The sequence below is a fragment of the Cibotium barometz genome, chromosome 13 (genome assembly GCF_041138505.1).
Source record: "Cibotium barometz isolate CiBa-2024 chromosome 13, ASM4113850v1, whole genome shotgun sequence".
NCBI lineage: Eukaryota > Viridiplantae > Streptophyta > Polypodiopsida > Cyatheales > Cibotiaceae > Cibotium > Cibotium barometz.
The window spans coordinates 10,304,585-10,324,593 of NC_141058.1; the positions used below are offsets into that span (position 1 = coordinate 10,304,585).

Sequence of the window (20,009 nt, forward strand, 5' to 3'; positions counted from 1 at the left end):
AAACTTGCACAAAGCTGTGCCAAATCTGTACCAGCAAGTACAGTAGCAATAAATGCTCTCCTGGCTGTCCAAATGAGTGAAAATCAGACTTTTACAGTCCCGAACACTGCATACAACAGTTCCGAACAGAAATTGGGCAAAAGCCCCTTGACTGCAAGCTGATTTTTGAGGATTCAAGGCATAAATGTCTTGCCTGCTGCTTTTCCAAGCTCAACAAGCATACGATCTTGAAAAGCCCCTTGATTTAAGATCAATTGCTGATCATACATGGTACATTGACGCACATGAAGGCATCCAGAGTCTTCACAGTGCTTCCCCCTGGCCACATATACATCCAATACATGAAAGCCCCTTGATTTACAGGCACATTGAGTGCTTGACAGGCATCAACACATTGCCCAAAGCATTAAATGCGATTGCCTGCATGCAAATCAATTCAATCGGCACAAAAGCCCCTTGATTTGCACTGCAATTTTGCCCGAATGTGCGATTTCTCACATCATACAGCATGTATGAGTGCTTAATTGCACAATTACATCAAAAGCCCCAAATTTCGACATCCAATTTCCTGCAAATTGATCTTGATTGTGACCAATGTCACCCAATTTTGCCAATTTCGCTCAAAATTGAGCAATTCGGCACCTGTACCTGCTCAATTGATAATTGTACTTGCTCAATTGCAAATCCCCAAAAACAAATTGAAGCAGAATACCTTGTAATTTCTGATTTTTTGTTGCAGGAAAGAGGGGTTTGCTGAATTTGGTGCTGCTGCAGAAATCGTGGAGACAAAATGACAGGCGTTTTCTGATTGCAGTGGGGTCGTGATGATGCTGCTGTAGCTGCAGTTCGTGTACGGATGGCTGGCCACCCTGCAGCCGTCTAGCTCTTACTCCCTGATGGAGTACTCTTTTGCGAGCGAGTAGCAGGGCTGCGGTCTAGCTGAGCAGCAGCGAGTCCATGGGGGCTTACAAGTACCTTGAGGAGCTATGGCGGAAGAAGCAGTCGGATGTGATGCGCTTCCTGCTGCGCGTGCGCTGGTGGGAGTACAGGCAGCTACCTGGTATTGTTCGCATCACTCGCCCCACCCGCCCTGACAAAGCTCGCCGCCTCGGCTATAAGGCCAAACAGGGTTATGTGGTCTATTGTATCCTGCAGCCGTCTAGCTCTTATGTATTGATGCCCAGCCGACGACCAAAGCCTTCGCCTAGTAGCGCTATACGCGTTGTGTGCCTTCGCCTGTGTTTCCGCCTGAATTGGACGTGTGCTGCCTACGCTGACACCCCTGCCTTCGCCTTCTTCTCCACCTGCGCGCCTGGGAGATCTGAGGGCAGCACTGCTTAAGCCAGTTGATAGCTCCTTGTGCTGCTGTAGAGCTTCAGGTCACGCAGGTACAGCAATGCGCAGGCTTTAGGCTTGTACATCAGCAGAGATGCACAAAGAACGCGAGGAGAGTGTCCTCGGAAAAATGCAAGCTCTAGGGCAAAGGGTGAGGATCAAGACAGCACTGGCTCTGATACCAGTTGAATGGGAGAGTTAGAATTCATGTGGGAGACATAAACAGAGAAGCAAGGGAGAGAGAGAGAGAGAGTTGTGGGGATAAGTCAACTCATGGGAATGAGTGTGTGACTCCCCTATCACACATGTATATTGCACTAGTACACATAGTGCACTTAGTACATTAAAAGTACTAAGTGTACTATGTACTATAACTTATGGGCTTGTACACACTATAAGGGTGGGCATAAGCACTTAGTACATTAAAAGTACTAAGTGTACTATGTACTATAACTTATGGGCTTGTACACACTATAAGGGTGGGCATAATGCCTTTACCCCAACATAGGGCACTTCCTCCAGTAGTGGCCTTTCTCGCCACAATCATTACAAGATCTTTCGGCCTTCAGCTTCGCTCGTTTTGAATCAGGCTTCTTCTCAAAAGACTTCTCCGGTGAAGCCTTCCCTTTGCCCTTCTTGTTATTCCGGCCTTTCGACCGTTGGCCAGTTAAGGCCTCCGAACCTCCGCTGTGAGGAGGGTTCGTGAAACGTTCCTCTTGGTCCAAGACCATTGGCACAAGCTCCTCCCAGGTTATGGTGCTGAGCCTGCCACTCGTAATCAACGAGGAATAGAAAGCAGAATACTGACCAGGCAAGTGGGACAGCAAAGTGATGGCCATGTCTTCAGATGATATCTCTTTCCCGGCTTGTAGGACTTCCTGCTGAAGGGCTTGCAGCTTGTTAATGTGTTCCCGCATCGTCGAAGACTTTGCAGGGTTCATAACTCGCATCTGCACTTCCAAGGAGATCCGTTTCATGGGTGATACCCTGTTATACAAAGAAGCCAAGTGCTCCCATATGCCTCTCGCCAGCGTCATGTGCTTCACATGATTGATCACTTGTGGTGTGCAGTTGAGGAAAATAAATGACCGGACCCTGGCGTTGACACGATCCCACATGTGTGCCTGTGCCTCGCGGTCCTTCCTCGTCGACAGTAACTCCCCTTCCTCTGCTTCCAGCCGTGGAACTCCAATGATGATAAAATCAGCAAGGTCATATGACTCCAGCTGAAACTCGCGGCGGGTGCCCGGGGGACTAAGGCCTTTGACACACTTGTTGATACCATCAATGCATGTTAAAACACTTAAACATGGCCACAACCTTAACACATATCCATCATCACTTTGCATAAAACATAAAGCTGGACAAAACATCCACAAATGCTGAAAATGGAGCTTGCACGTGTGACACCGCATAGAGGCCGGAATGGGCCGGCCCCCCCCTTGGAGTATTTTATTACCCAAGGAGAATAATATCATGTACAAGCTTTGAGGGCCTTACTCTCCCCACGGGAGATGCCGGATTATCCATATACAAATGCCATAACACAGCCCAACACGAGGCAACCAAGCCGGAACATAGGCTGTAGAAATGCTGAGCCAACAATATAATCCATATACCTCCGTGTGGGTAGTGATTCTTCCCCAAAAACCACGGGTCTTCATGCAATAGAGAGGGTACAGCAAGTACAACTCTCCATTCAGCCGGTACAGTAGGTACAGTGGTTGGTATAGTAGGTACAACAAGTACAAAAGCTGGTACAACAGGTACAATGGGTGGTACAGCAAGTACAAAAGCTGGTACAACCAGTGCAAGGGCTGGTACAGCAGGCACAACAAGTACAACAAGTACAAAAGCTAGTACAGCCGGTACAATGGGTGGTACAGCAAGTACAAAAGCTGGTACAGCCAGTACAAGGGCTGGTACAGCAGGTACAGTGGCTAGTACAGCCGGTACGGTGGCTGGTACAGCAAGTACAAAAGCTGGTACAGCCAGTACAAGGGCTGGTACAGCTTGACAACAAGTACAAATGCTGGTACAACAAGTACAATGGCTAGAAATCATAATAAATGACTAAATACCCTTGCCTTCAGTATTTCTTCGCGATGGAAGCCTCCAAAACAGTCCCCAACAGCCGGTATTCTTCATGGGCAGCCTTCAAGTGAGAGAAAGAGAGTAGCCATCATTAGGGCAACCGGTAACGGTGGTAGAGGCTAGTGTGGAGCAAGAGAGCCTCCATTAATGAAGAGAGAGGGCTCCAATTTATTGATTTGGGCCTCCCATGAGCTAAAATGGCAAGAGAAGGTTACGATGACAAGTGGAGAGCCACACAATAGTTGAAGTGACAAGTGTGAGACCACTTGTCTCACTTTGATTCTTTTTCTAACAAGTGTCAGGCCACTTGTCTCACTTTGGTCCACTTTCTTGCCACATGTCCCAATCTAAGAGATGGGTCCTTCCATAAACTTTATCTCTAAAAATATCCCAACTGGTAGACATTCTGTCATAGGCACTTTGCCAACTCTTGGTATCTGCTCAATTCCAGATGTAATGACGCGAACAGAATTTCCATCGGAGTCGGGCCAAAATGCTCAAAGCATTAGCCACTGGATTGGCCTTTCCTGGAAGGTACTCAATCATACCACCGAATTGCTGGAATATCTGGCTCCAGTGGTGTTGTCGGTCACTCCACTGTGCACTTGGCATTGTCTGAATCTAGCGTAATGCCTGATGGTCAGTGCGAACCTCAAAGTCACGGCCATAAAGAAAATGTTTCCAATGTTTCAAGGCCTGTATAACTGCAAGGAGTTCATGATCGTAGATTGAGTAATTTTTCTCCGCGGGCAGTAACTTACGAGACATGTAAGCTACTGGATGATCATTCTGTTGTAACACACTGCCAATTGCGATGTTACTCGCATCGGTGATCACCTGAAATGGCTCGTCCCACGAGGCGAGTGCTAAACAAGGCGCTTTTGATAAAGCCACCTTGAGATTTTTGAATGCCTCCAAAGCTCGTGGAGTCATACGAATCCGTTGCCGTTGTGTCTTCACACCCTTTAGCAGATCGGTGAGATCTGCCGAGAGGTCAGAAAACTTGTCTATGTGGGTGGAGTATACCTGGCATATACCCACAAAGGATCTGATGTCATATGCTATCTGAGGTACTTTCCAATTGACAATCTCGGCCACTTTAGCTGGATCAAGTCGAATGCCTTTTGCACTAATTATGTATCCTAGATAATGCACCCGGAAAAAATAAAATTCTGACTTCTTTTCATTGACGTAGAGCTCGTTGCTCTCCAGTAACTTAAGGACTTTCTCCACATCAATGTCATGCTGCTCAACCGTAGCTGAAAATACCAGTATGTTGTCCAGAAATATGAACACACACTTTCCAATCAAATCCCGAAAAACACGCATCATCATGCGGTTAAATGTAGCTGGGGCGTTCGTCAAGCCAAATGGCATGACCACAAATTCATAGTGAGTCCGCTCCGTACGGAAGGCTGTCTTGGGGATGTCCCTCTCCACAATCCTCACCTGGTGGTACCCACTCTTTAAATCGAGTTTCGAGAACACCTTCGCTCCATTCAGCCTCTCGAGAATATAATCTATTCGAGGCATCGGGGATCTACTCTTGATAGTCAGCTTATTGAGTGCATGATAATTGACACACAACCGAGAAGACCCATCTTTCTTCTTGACAAATAAGATCGGTGCTACAAATGGCGACACACTGGGACGAATGAAGCCAGATTGCAACAATTCTTGGAGTTGGCGGTCCAACTCTGATTCCATTGCCTTGGAAAGACGATATGGAAACTTGCTCGGGGGTTCCGAGTCTGGGAGGAGGTCAATCTTGTGGTCCTCTGGTCCGGACGGGGGGAGCTGGGGAGGGAGATGTTAGAAGTCATCTCCTGTCTAGTTTTATACACCAGGGCCTTTGTTGTGGGTGTGCCCGCCCTTATCAGGTGTTTTATCATTTTTCCTCACTCCCCGTATTTTTTCCATTTTTGTGTGGCTTGGGAGGCAACTCTGAGTTGGCAGGAGGATCCATTTGCTGGCCGACTACATCAGATGTGTGTATTGGAGCTGGCCGACTGTATCTGATGCAGTCGTGGACCCTCAGAGCTGTCCGACTGGCTGCATGCTACTAGCCGACTGCATATGCAATCGTGGAGCCTTTTTCAGTAGGCCGACTGCATATGTGGGGGCATATAAATAGGCCCCCAGCCCCCATACCACATTTGTATCATATTCGGGATCTTCTTGTGTATATAAGAGCAAAGTTACACGCCTACATCTATCTCTCTTGTGCTGTTTTTTGCTTGCGTTTTTTGCTCTTGTGTTCCCAGATCTGGTCATCATCTCTGCTGTGTATTCTTACATGGTATCAGAGCCCTAGGCTCTAGATAGGTCTTGGGATTTGTGTGAGCAAGAGGGGGACTGTTTTGTGGTTGATTGGTGGACTGTTTTGGGCTGATCGGGAAGAGAAGGTGCAAGAGGAAGGCGGGCTGATTTGCTGGACAGCCACTTGCAGGTTTTAGTTCTTCTTTGTTCCCACCCACCCACCTTTTTTCAGAGTACATCCCCGCTATGGCAGATCTGTTTGAGATGGCCGAGAGACATGTGAAGATCCCGACACTCCCCACGTTCCCGTTGGACCGTCAGTTGGACGGGAGTAACTACGGCATATGGAAGGTTATGATGGAATCTGTTCTGGAGTCTTACGACCTCGTTGATTTCGTCATTGTTGGGGTTCCACGGTCGGAAGTTGAGGAAGGGGAGTTACCGTCGACCCGAAAGGACCGGGAGGCTCAGACACACATGTGGGATCGTGTCAACGCTAGGGTCCGTTCGTTTATCTTTCTCAACTGCACACCACAGGTAATCAATCATGTAAAGCTTATGACGTTGGCCAGAGGTATATGGCAGCATTTGGCTTCTCTGTACAACAGGGTATCGCCCATGAAGAGGATTTCCTTGGAAGTACAGATGCGGATTATGAGCCCTGCAAAGTCGTCGACGATGCGGGAGCATATTAACAAGCTGCAGGCTCTTCAGCAGGAAGTTCTTCAGGCTGGGAAGGAGATATCGTCAGAGGACATGGCCATAACGTTGCTGTCACAATTGCCCTCTTCGTACTCAGCATTTTACTCGTCGTTGATTACCAGTGGCAAGCTCAGCACCATCACATGGGAGGAGCTTGTGCCCATGGTCCTGGACCAGGAGGAACGATTCACGAACCCTCCTCAGGGTGGAGGTTCAGAGGCCTTAACTGGCCAACGGTCGAAAGGCCGTAACTCGGGCAAAGGAAAGGCTTCATCGGAGAAGTCTTCTGAGAAGAAGTCCGACGCTGACCGCGAGAAACTGAAGGCAGAGAGGACCTGTAATGATTGTGGCGAGAAAGGCCACTATTGGAGGCAGTGTCCCAAGCGGAAGACCGAGAAGGGTGAAGATTCCTTGGTAGCAATCATGAAGACTCCGGCTTTTGTGCACCTGGAGGTGATGGACACCGATGTTTTATTTTCTTCAGGCAGGGAGGAGATTGGAGGACTCTCCGCAACGGATACTCGGGAGTGGATTCTCGATAGTGGTGCTTCCAGGCACATGACTCCTTCCCGTTCCGGTTTACAGGATCTCTGCAGGCTCTCTGGTCATATTCTTACTGGTGATACATCCACTATCCCAGTTCACAGTGAGGGCAGGATGGAGATCGTTCCCGATGGCAGAGGGGGGAAGCATTCCTCCCAGGTGTTGTATGTTCCGGCACTTGGTTTTCATCTGTTGTCAGTGCATCAGGTTTGCAAGACTGGCGTACGGGTGGAGTTTGATGAGCATTTTGTTGCTCTCCGGGACAAAGCAACAGGCCAAGTGGTTTGGGAAGGCGGAGTGGAGAATGGAGTTTACAGGCTTTCAGCACTCTCTCTCCCAGGTCCTCAGGTTTGTGATGAGTGGCAGCCTGGTAATGGCCACTTAAGTGTGGATACGCTGCAGGTGCGGGCTTTCCGGGACCAGATGGTGGATAGCTTGCCAGTAGATGGCAACAGTTGGCAGGAACTTTCCAGTACTGATGTTGGTAGTTCTTGTGTTCGTCAGTCAGAGGAAGCTGAACAGGTCACTTATGCTCTGATGTCTCGTAGTATTCGGGACAAAGAACCTCCAGTAGATGAGGATGTTCTTTCCACGGGGACCTTTCGGAAAGCCAGGCAGGTGGCAGGTGATTACTTGCAGAAGGAGGTGGTTTCTCCAGGCTTTGTGGTTCCGCATTCAGAGGGGGTGGTTGACAGGTTTCATCAGGTTTCTAGGACTTGTTTGTGCACCGTAACAGGTGTTGATCCTTGTGGGCAGTGTGATGTCTCTGTGACTCAGAAGCTGTATGGTTCATTGATCTGGTTGATGGACACCAGATTGGACGGAAGCTTCCTGATGAGGCGGTTGAGCTCATGGTTGCGGATGACTCTTTGGGAGGCAGGATTGCGTTTCCTGTGGTTTCTGCGGCATGCAAAGGATCAGGGACTCTTGTACACAGGAGGGGGATTGTTGGATGGAGTCCGACTCCACGGTTGGAGTGACTCGGTTTGGAGAGGAGATCCGGACACGAGGGGATCTACTTCAGGCCCAGGAGCAGTTTTACGGAGCAGTTGGAGACAGTCATCTTTTGCCTTGTCGAGAACAGAGGCAGAGTACCGGGCTGTTTGTGATGCTGCTTGTGAGGTGGTGAGGATGCAGAGGTTGCATTGCAGGTTTGGGCTTCCACTGGAGGAACCCATGGTCATCCAGAGGCACTTTGTTCGTGAACAGATCGTTGCTGATGACATCTTGCTAGAGTTCTGTCCGACGGAGGACAGTACGGTGGACCTCTTCACGAAGTCGCTCTCTCAGGATTTGCTCAGGCGGCACCCCAGCTCCCAGTGGTTGGTTACATAGCCAGGAGCTGAGAGGGGGTGTTAGAAGTCATCTCCTGTCTAGTTTTATACACCAGGGCCTTTGTTGTGGGTGTGCCCGCCCTTATCAGGTGTTTTATCATTTTTCCTCACTCCCCGTATTTTTTCCCCTATTTTTTCCATTTTTCTGTGGCTTGGGAGGCAGCCCTAAGTTGGCAGGAGGATCCATTTGCTGGCCGACTACATCAGATGTGTGTATTGGAGCTGGCCGACTGTATCTGATGCAGTCGTGGACTCTCAGAGCTGTCCGACTGGCTGCATGCTGCTGGCAGACTGCATATGCAGTCGTGGAGCCTTTTTCAGCAGGCCGACTGCATATGTGGGGGCATATAAATAGGCCCCCAGTCCCCATATCACATTTGTATCATATTCGGGATCTTCTTGTGTATATCAGAGCAGAGTTACATGCCTACATCTATCTCTCTCTTGTGCTGTTTTCTGCCTGGGTTTTTTTCTCGTGTTCCCAAATCTGGTCATCATCTCCGCTTTGTATTCTGACAGGAGACTGTCCCGAAGAGAAATCTTCTGGAACTTTTCATGGAGAGCCAAGTACTTCTCGGAAGCATTGGCCACCGTCTGGGTTGTCTGGATGTATATCATTGCACAATGTGCGCCTTTCCTGACTGCTCGCTTAGCCTGCAAGTGACTTATGAGCGGAAAGTTCAGAATTCTTGGCTCACACTTGATGGTCACTGGGGCGTTTGAAACATTCCGATTGATCTGGAACGTGTGCTTGTCCCACTTGACATTAGGAAGAAACTTGTGAAACCACTGAATGCCCAAAATTATGTCTGCTCCCACAAGAGGGACAACCATAAAATCACGCACAAATTCTATGCCCTGAATAACTAATTTAGCACCTAGAGCTTCATACTTGACGCTCGTTGTCATGCCTGTGCTAAAACCTTCAACCTGTTTGTCCATCGAAGTTAGGACGAAATGGGCACGCCGAGCGGCCTGTTCTGTGACCACATCCTCCGTGCTGCCGCTATCAAACAAGACAACGACTCTCTGGCCACCTATTTAGCCAAAGGTCTTGAGTAATTCGTTGCGCTCATACTCCTGGTCATGGGCGCTCTTCTGCTTACCTTCGAGCTCCCGGCTAATGATTGCTCCAACTGAAGCATTGGGATTCAAAGAACTAGGGGCAGCCATTGGGGTCTGTGTGGGAGCTGGGCTTCTTGTCCGAATTAGATAAGCCTAATTGCAAACATAAAGTCGAAATTCTATTGGCAAACTGAAGGGCTGGTCGCGCGTTTTGATGCGCTCCCTTGAACTCGTCTTCGAGTCGCTCAAGGTAGTGGGGCGGTAAAAACCGCTGCTTAAGGTCGCAGGGACAAACTCGTCCCACACATAAGCTGCCATACCTAATCTGGTGTGGGCATGAGCCCACTGAGTCCACCAAGGAATGGCCTCACCTTCCAAGTACCAACTGGCTAAGATCACTCTGTAAGTATCTGTCTTTCGAACTGCGGCAAAGTAAGCTTCAAACTGATGCAACCATGAATAAAGAGTTTTGGGTCGAGTTAACCATTATACTTACTGAAGTTCATTTTCTCGGGAAAATGATTCGAGGGTGCTGCTAGTGTCAATTTGGTGTCCAAAGCTTTAAGGTAACGCTCATGTTCCACGCGTCGCATGGCTTCGTCTTCACGTTGTCGGATCTCCAATGCACGTATTTGCAACTCAAGCAAGGAGCTTGGCTGCGGTCGTGACCCCGCGAGAGGGTCCTAGGATCTGGAATCTGGGTTACGGAAGGAGAGGGAGGAGGAGATGGAAAACGCGACGCTAGAGAACGGGTACGCTCTTCGAGAGCCTGGATCTGCGCCTCCTGCTCTTCCAACTTGGTCGTTTGGTCTGCGATTGCTCGCATCATCTGCTGGAACATCTCTGTAACACTCAAGCTTGGTGCCTAGCTAGGTTGCCCGGTGCACTCTGGTCCCAAGGTTCTTGGTCTCTCTCGTTGTCGAAGCTCGCCATAGCAGGAAAACGCACTTCCTTTCCGGAGCGCAATCTGACCATCCACTGTGTGTGTGGGAGACGTCCGGAGGCTGAAAACCAACCGTCCTTCGAGGGGCAGGAGTCACTCCGAAAGGGGTAGTCCACCGGCGTCTGAAAACCAACCACATGAGCGAGAAAAAATTCTGGTTTCTTTGCTGAATCTTTGCACTTGAAGTAGGCTCTGATACCACTGTAACATGCGGAAGCTTCGGGGAAGATCGGTAACTTCAATGCTCAGAAAACAGCACCCTTGTCGCGACGAAAATAATGCACAAAACTGAATGTAGATGTGCAGAAAAATAGAGAGAGAGAGAGGGAGAAGAGGACACAGTATTGGGTCCCGAATACCCTCTGTAGGGCCCCCACCACATATGGTGTATTTGCTTTATTAGAATGATGCAAATCTGAAAATAAATACAGAAAACTTGACCTTTCTTGGCTGAGATAACTCTGCCCTTGACCTGCAGTCCTTCACCCCTTCTGCGTTAGCTTATCCTTGGCTGTCCTGGCCCTTTGATCAGCTTTAGCTCTTGGTGAATTATGAGATGAAAGAATGGATTGTGGGCTAGGTATTTATACTACTCCAGATGACCAGTCGGCTGCCTTAAATGCAGTCGGCTGTCATAAAATCAGCCCACGACTGGAAATATCAGCAAATAATGCCAATAAATGCTGCGCATATTTCCCTTCTTGGCTAGGCATTAAATGCATGGTTTCTAGGGAGCTGGGCACTGAATTACTTGCTGTTTTGGAGGCTGGGCAGCCTGTATGGGCTGCCCCATACTTGCCCATGGCTGGATAACCAGTTGGCTACCCAAGCAGAGCCCCTAGGGCTGTCTTGTAGCCCTCCCATGGCCTACCCATGGCTGGTGGGTATAGCCAGGACCTTCCTGGCCCTTTCCTGGCCCTTATGGGGGTGGTTCTACACTGTCCCCATGCCCACACAAGTACTTGGGGTAGCCCTATGGGCTGGCCCCTTTCCTATATGCAAACCCTAATTGTCTACACAATGATCTGGCATCCAGTACCATACCAGATACATAGAGTCACTGACATCATTCCAGAGGGAGACTCACAAAACGAGGACTCGCACTGTTAACTGTGCAGGACAATGCACACCTGACCTCGGACGACCAGGATGGAACCCTGGCTGACTTGTCCCGGACTGGGCTCACATGGGACCAGTTTACCATCCTAGGTTCTGCACCTTCTGTACAGATATGTCTACGTGGCATCCAAGTGCGGGATGCACGTGACATATGTAGGCTGAAAACTGCTCCTATGCAGAAAACACAAGGTATCCTGACGGACTGAATGCTGTATGCTGATGCATTTTGGTTGATGAAGGCTAAATGCGCATGCGTTGATGCTCCTAGCTGTTGAAGGATGAAACGCTGGCTGAAAATGCTGAGGACTGATGTGATGTAGGCTTCAATCGCTTATGCTCTTTGTGTTGAAGGCTGAAGTGATGAGTGCTTCAATTGCTTGATGGCTGATTTATGAGATGATGGAATGAGTGCTACGGAATGCTATTATATGCACAAGTGCTGGTCGGTTGGCATTTAATGTTGGCCAACTGTAGCATAAAGTGCTACACGACTTGTTCATGCTAAATAATGATATTTAAATGCTGTAAAATATGAAAAAATGCCAGATAAATACTAATAAATATCCTAAAGATACCAGATGCTATTTTAGGGCTTCTGCAATGATCTATGTGCAATGGATGAATGATATGCAATATGCAAAGTGCTTTCTAATGCAATCCCTGAGGTTTCTATTGACTCTACATGCATGAATGAATCTCTTCAAGTGGGTTAAGGGACTTGACAGACTGACTGACTCACTATGGCTGAGGAATGACGTGCGTAGCTCTTGCCTGACATATCCTGGATTGAGGATTACGATGGGGTCATGACAAATGACAAATAACATCCTAAAGGGTGCTAATACTGTGCAATGTTGCACTGATGATGATGAGCCATCTTGTCACCATGCACTACAGTGCAAAGTGCGTGTAACATTCCCTCCTGCTTAGCTTAGCGGCATGTTCATGGCTTCCAAGTAGTCCGCCAATAACTGGGGGTACTTTTGAAAAAACTCCTCGTCTAGCCAAACGGCTTTGTGGGTAGCTCAATCTCGGAACTTCGTACAGAACTGAGTATTTGTCAATCGGAACCATACTTCCAATGATTAAGAAGGATTTGCTCAAGCTCAATGACTTCTGCTTCGTCTACCATGTCTGGCTGCTGTTCATTTGAAACATCAAACACCTTTGGTCCAACATATGGTTTTAGCCAAGAAACATGGAAAACATCATGCATTGTCCAACTGTTAGGCAACTTTAACTTCATGGAGACATCACTAATCTTTTTAACTATGGAAAAAGGTTCAAAACTACGGAAAGAAAGCTTGGGACAACGTTTGTCCACTTGTTTCAATCTCTGTTTCATGATGTGTAGATAGACTCAATCCCCTTACTTGAAGTGGACATCTCGTCTAGACTTATTTGCCTGTTTGCTATAAGCTTCCTGTGCTTTGGTCAAGCGGTCTTTAACGGACTCAATGATTTCGGAAAATGCTTCCGTCGTTTTGTTAGTCTCAAGAGATGGAGACACCAATCTCGGCAAAAGAGAAGAGAAATGGCGACCAAAGGATGCTTCATAGGGAGTCTGTCCGATACTGGATGAATAAGTATCGTTCAAGATGGCTTGGACCAATGGAAGATAATGTTCCCATTTGGACTGCTGGTCATGACAATATGACTTGAGAACATCAAAGGCCAACTGGTTATAGATTTCTGTTTGGCCGTCTGTTTGTGGATGGAATGCACTAGACAACTGTAACTTGGTTCCAAAGTTTTCGAATAATACTCTCCAAAAATGTGAGGTAAACTTGGAATCTCTGCCTGATGAAATGGTGCTAGGCAAACCACAAATGGGATACCAATGTTTGAGAAAAAGACGGGCTACGTCCTCAGCTGTGGCCATATGCTTGCATGGGATGAGCATGCAAAACTTACTGAAGCGATCCACAATGGTAAAACACTGAGTGTTACGGGATCTGGTGGATGTTGGTAGAGGCCTTACAAAGTCCATAGACATGTTGATGAAAGGTCCGTTGGGGATAGGCAAAGGTTGAAGTAACCCATCCTTCTTTGTATGTGGAACCTTAACTTTTTGACAAATCTTACAGACTTGAACATGTGAATATACATCACGCTTCATTTTTGGCCAATAAAAGGACCGTTCTAATTTCTCGAGGGTACTGTTGATACCTCTATGTTCTCCAACTAAGGAGTGTCATGGGCATCATGGAGAAGAGCTGCTCGCTTTTCCTGAATGACACAGAGGTGCTTCTTGAAGAACAACCAACTGTTCTGCACTGAATAATGGCCAGGCTCAGAAGTGAGGGCCAAATTGTATTGAGTACCAAACTTAGGGGAGTCGACATACTGGTCTTTCATGCTATCTAAGTCTTTTCCTATGATTTTGAGAATGGTAGACTCCTGCACTGCCTGGATGCTGGCCTTTCGACTAAGAGCATCTGTGATTAGGTTATGCTTACTAGGGATGTACTCGATCATTCCTTCAAATTGTTGGAAGAGATGACTCCATCTGGCTTGCCGATCACTCCACTGGGCACTTGGCATGGTTTGAAGCTACTTAAGTGCTTGGTGGTCTGTTTTGACTGTGAAAACCTGTCCATAAAGGAAAGGCTTGCAATGTTTGAGCGCTGTGATCACACCCAAAAGCTCTTTGTCATAAACCGAATAATTCTTTTCGTCGGTGACATCCAACTTTCTACTGTAGTAGGCCGCGGGTCTATTGTCCTGCTGGAGAACTGCACCTATGGCTACATTGCTTGCATCGGTAATGATCTCAAAAGGTTCATCCCAAGATGCTAACTTCAAAACAGGTGCTTCTGAGGCAGCTTTTTGGAGTGCACGGAATGCATTAAGCGCCTTGCCTATGACTGAGACTTTTTGTTTACGAGTCTTCACCCCCTTGAGCAAGTCGGTGAGAGGTGCTGCAAGGTTGGAAAACTGGTGAACATGGGTGCTGTAGGCTTGACAAAGACCTACGAAAGAACGGATCTCTTGGGCGGTCCGAGGGATGTCCCAATCCAAGATCTCTTGAACCTTTAAGGGGTCCAATCGAACCCATCGAACCCGATGATATAGCCCAAGTATTGAACCTCTTTAACGCCAAAGATAGACTTTTTGGCGTTTATGTAAAGCCCATTATCTCGCAAAAGTTGCAAGACTTTCTCCACATCTTTCTCAGTGGCTGAGAATACAAGTATGTCATCAAGAAAGATGAAGACACACTTACCAATGAGGATTGCGAAAATCCTGGACATCATTTTATTGAAGCTTGTAGGTGCATTGGTAAGCCCAAAAGGCATGACTACGAACTCGTAGTGACCACGCTCTGTCCGGAAAGCTGTTTTTGGAATGTTAACTTCGAAAATGTGGACCTGATGGTAACCACTCTTGAGGTCGATCGTAGTGAAAAATTTTGCACCGTATAAAGGCTCCAAAATGTACTCAATCCGTGGCACAGGAAACTTATTCTTAATGGTGAGTTTATTCAATGCCCTGTAGTCTAAACAAAGGCGTGCAGACTTGTCCTTCTTTTGGACAAAGAGGATGGGTGCAACAAATGGTGAGGAAGGCGGTCAAACGAAGGAGGAGCTCAGATAACTGTCTTTCTAGCTCGCCCTCTAAAGTCTTGGAAAGATGATAGGGGGACCTACTAGGAGGTTCTGATCCATGGACCAAATCGATATGATGGTCCTCAGGACGTGATAGGGGGAGACTGGACGGGAGATCGTCCCTAAGCATAATGTCCTGATATCTAGTCATGAGGTCTGCTAAATGTGGGACTGAAGATGAGATAGTTGCTATCGATAAGGTAGAGGCTGTTTGAGCATGAACATAAAGTAGTGCCCTCTTCCGCTCCCTTGCGGATAGCTCGTCAGGCCTCGAGATGAGAAATCAATGGGATGCCAAGAATGCTTCTATCCTGTCACGTGCATCCCGCACTTGGATGCCACGTAGACATATCTGTACAGAAGGTGCAGGACCTTGGGTGGAAAACTGGTCCCATGTGAGCCTAGCCTGGGACGAGTCAGCTAGGGTCCCACTCCAATCGTCCGAGGTCAGGTGTGCATTGTCCTGCACATGCGTCCAAGGTCAGGTGTGCATTGTCCTGCACATGAAACAGTGCCAGTCCGCGCTGTGAGTCTCCCTTTGGAATGATGCGAGTGGTTCTGTGTATCTGGTATGATACTGGATGCCAGACCACTGTGTAGACAGTTAGGGTTTGCATATAGGAAAGGGGCCAGCCCATAGCCAGCCCATAGGGCTACCCCAAGGACAGATATGGGCATGGGGAAGGTGTAGAACCACCCCCATAGGGGCTAGGAAGGCCTTGGCTGTGCCCACCAGCCATGGGATGGTCATGGAAGGGGTGTAGGACAGGCAACTGACAGGGTACACAGCGATCAGTACCTTACGCATGTGAAAGACCTACGAGAGCAGCTCATTAACATTGATGAGGTCTTGACAGATGGCTATCTTGTTCAGACAGTTTTGCGTAATTTGCCCGACTCTTATCTGACATTTGGTACCACTTTGCGGTTGTTGGCTGGCAATGCACCTAATGCGGTCACTTTTGACAACCTTGTGACTCTCTTGCTTAGTGAAGAGCAATCTTGTTCCAACAGGAACAACATGATGTCTGTTGAGTCAGCAATGGTTGCTCCCTTTCGTGGGAATAGATCTGGGCCTAAACCTAGCTCATCGGATCCTCCCAAGACAGAGGACAAGCTTGAAAAGAAAAAGCGCTGTAGTTATTGCAGGAAAATAGGGCACACTATAGAGGAATGCAGGAAGTGTTTTCTAAGCTTGATGCCGTTGCTTTTGATGACTATGCTCTATAGTCAGTACTCCTTGGTATGCATTGTCTGGCAAATGCATTTCAGGGGGGGATTTTACTTGCCCACATGCAGTTGGTGATGCCTCATGGTCACTTATGCTTGTTGACCCTTATGCTTGTCTATGCTAGACGCTTTCTCTTATGTGATGTCTACTGGAGATGCCTTTTATGCTGTTTTCCCTTGCAGCGGGATTGTTTCTACAGTGTTGACATTGCCAATTTCTCACGTGATGTTTATTGGGAGTGCCTTTTACACACTTGACTAGTGTTGGCTTGCCCTCATGGCTTTGACATGTCACATGTATATTATTCATTGTGGGATTATGCATCTTTACACTTGCCATACATGCCACTGATCATGGCACCGCTGAGCGTTTACCCATCCTCTCATAGCATTGGCTGATGTCCGCCTCGAGACCCTACTTTTTCTCCCGATTTTCAGCATTTCCCATTGCTGAATGTTTACTTTTATCAGCCCTACCATTGCTGGTTTTTCCTCATCGGATCCTCCATTGATGAGTTTCTCTCTTGTAGCTTACATTGCATGTCTCACAGGCATGACTTCTGGATCCTGCTGCCTTTACACATGCGTATATCTGCTACCTCTTCTTATGCTTATCACTGGTACAGTTACAGAGCTATGCTTTGCTCTCTTGTTGTCATTGATGTGGATTACATGCAGTTCAGCTTGGCATTTGGATGCTTGCCTTCAGGGGGTATTATGCGATGCCTCTTGATTTAATGCAGCTGATGTCCACATGATCTTTGACATGCATTTCAGGTGATGCATTTATGTACTACTGTGCTCTAGCATTAGCACTATGACATTGGGGATTCTCCTTTTCCCCGTCATACAGTGCTTGCTTTTCCCATTGGCATTGCAGTTCATCTTTGCCATCGTGATCTCTCTTGATCACTCTTACTGTGGAGCATAGTGCAAGGCAACATTCACAGCTTTATCACCTTGTTGCTACCCGTTCACACCGTTCACTTGAGGGGGGTTTGTTGGTCATGTCCACTCCCGGCTAGTTCAGGTGTGAATCCAGCTTACTCACGGACGCTTTTTCCCTGTGACTGGACACAGGTTTTTTTCCCATGTGAACACACTTATGTGTGTTGGGCACTTAGCCCTAGGCTTTTTAGTACTCACTTGTACTTTCATTTCATATCATTATTGAGTACATCTTTTCCAGCACTCACGTTTCTCCGTGCTTGAGGTTGTGTGTGTGTGTGTGTGTGTGTGTGCAGGCTAGCTGCCCTCCTACCCAACACGAAGGTGGTTGGCCTAAACATACACACCTCCCACTGGATTTGCGTGTCAAGGCCACAAAGGAATTGCCCTTTCTTGTCTGTATTAGATAAGCCCAACTTCAAACATAAGTTGAAATTTTATTGGCAAACTGAAGGACTGGTTGCGCGCTCCCCTAAATTCGTCTTCGATTCACTTAAGGTAATGGGGCGGTAGAAACTGTTGCTTAAGGTTGCGGACAAACTTGTCCCAAACATAAGCTGCCATACCTAATCCGGTGTGGGCATGAGTCCACTGGGTCCACCAAGGAATGGCCTCACCTTCCAAGTACCAACTAGCTAAGATAACCCTGTCAGTATCACTTTCTCGAAGTGCGGCAAAATAAGCTTCAAATTGGTGCAACCATGAATAAAGAGTTGTGGGGGAGTTTACCATTATACTTATTGAAATTCATTTTCTCGGAAAAATGATTTGAGGAAGCCGTTGGTGTCAGTCGTGCGTTCAAAGCCGCAAGGTATCGCTCATGTTCCACTCGCATGGCATCGTCTTCATGTTGTCGAATCTCCATTGCACGCATCTGCAACTCAAGCATCGAACTCGGACCCTTCGAAAGGATCCCTTGTAGAGGATCTGGAATCTGGGAAACGGAAGGAGAGGGAGGAGGAAACGGAAAACGCGGAGCTCGAGAACGGGCGCGCTCTTCCAGAGCCAGTATTTGCGCCTTTTGTTCTTCCAATTTGGTACTCTGTTTTGCGATTGCTCGCACCATCTTTTGGAACATCTCTGGTACACTCATGCCTGCTGCCCTAGATGGACTGCCTGGTGCACTTCGGTCCCAAGGTTCTTGGTCTCTCTCGTCGTCGTAGCTCGCCATAGCAGGAAAATGCACTACCTTTCCGGAGCGCAATCTGACCATCCACTGGGAGACTTCCGGAGGCTTTTGGAGGCTGAAACCAACCATCCTTCGAGGGACAGGAGTCACTCCGAAAGGGGTGGCCCATCGGAGTGTGAAAACCAACCACACGAGCGAGAAAAAATTTCAGGTTTCTTGCTGAATCTCTACACTTGAAGTAGGTTTTGATACTATTGCAACATGCAGAAGCTTCGGGGGAGATCGGTAACTTCAATGCTCAGAAATCAGCAAACGTTTCACGACGAGAATAACACACAAAACTGAATATAGATGTGCAGAAAATAGAGAGAGAGAGAGAGAGAGAGAGAGAGAGAGAGAGAGAGAGAGGAAACATTGGCTTTTTTACCTTCATGGCTGGTTTTCTCAAAATACCTTCCCCAATTGATGTTTTGGGATCTTTTTCTACCGATTTTTCCACCTGCCCTATCTTGCAAGTCACGCACTTTTATGAGGGACTAGCAAGTGTCTCATGCAGTCTTTTACTTGCCCTTCTTGTTTCTGGCTTGTTCATTCTTTGGGCCGTGTGCCTCTAGGCATTGCTTGACCATCTACCCTGCGCGCAAACTGTATCCTGTATTTATGGTCACAAATCGTCCATGTCCCTATAGTAAGTGCTCACAATGGTTTGCAAAGGTGGTCCTTGGCTTTTTTTTGTCCTCCTCCATGCTTTTTATTTCATGCCTTGTCAAAGATGAGCAGGACAACGAGCTCTTGAGCACTTAGTGTGTACAGCATAACACTCACATGATTCTTGCTATGACGCCGGAGACTGACTGTTTTGCTTGAAACGATTCCATGTCTTTGGGATGGCATTTCTGCTTGGTAAAGGTTTTTGTGCACTTGTTGTAAACATGCAGGTCTGTTGCCTGAAGAATGGGATTCTGTAATTGTCAAATATGTCTACCCGGCCTTTACGCCCACGGTCGGATTATTTCTAGCTGGAGCAGTGTTCTATGGTGTATACAAAGTTTTCCAAGGTGGTGGGAAGTCGGGTGATGAGTGATGTCTCAATCAAATATGCCTTGGTTTTTGATGTTACCATGTTTAAGATCAAAAAGCAGAGTGCTTCCTTATGCTTTATGAGGTCTCACCCTCATGATTTTTTGATGAAAACCTGAGGCTTTTGTCTAAATGTGTTGCAATCAGACGGTATTTTCTGTAAAGGACTCGACATTTTCTGGACAAGTATCTATCGAAATGGTGAAGAGTCTTACTTTTCAATCTTTACAACCCAAGATTAGAGTCAAGAACTCTGTGTACAATTTGGTGTTTTGTAATGCAAGGTATTCCAAGCCCTGCTTAGAGCCATCAAGGTGTAGGGATGCCATCATAGAGCTCCTTTTTTTTTTTTTTTTTGAAAGAGTGTGAAAATGTAAAGAAATGTGGCTAGAGTCATACTCATCATAGTATTGTCTTTTTTTTTTTTGGGTCATGAACTTTCTAAATATTGGCCAATCTAAATTAATTATGTGTGAGTGTGTCTATAATGACTGTCCACCAAAAGTCACTTTATGCCATGGCCATGAGTTCACATAAGGCCTGCCATCCATAAAAAGACGTAAAATGTCTGTGGCTTTATAACATTAGTCTTTATATGGACATTACATAGTCATAACAAA

The 20,009-nt window shown here is 47.2% G+C and overlaps 1 protein-coding gene across 1 annotated transcript in view; it reads left to right on the forward strand.

Moving 5' to 3' along the window:
* LPA2 (low psii accumulation2) overlaps window positions 1-19,696 on the forward strand; it is a 53,087-nt gene extending 33,391 nt beyond the window's left edge. The window contains exon 2 of the mRNA XM_086807169.1: window positions 19,248-19,696. Within this exon, the coding sequence (XP_086663295.1) occupies window positions 19,248-19,393 (146 nt within the window). The 3' untranslated portion in view covers window positions 19,394-19,696. The remainder of the gene's footprint in view (window positions 1-19,247) is intronic.
* The last annotated feature ends 313 nt before the right edge of the window (window positions 19,697-20,009 follow it).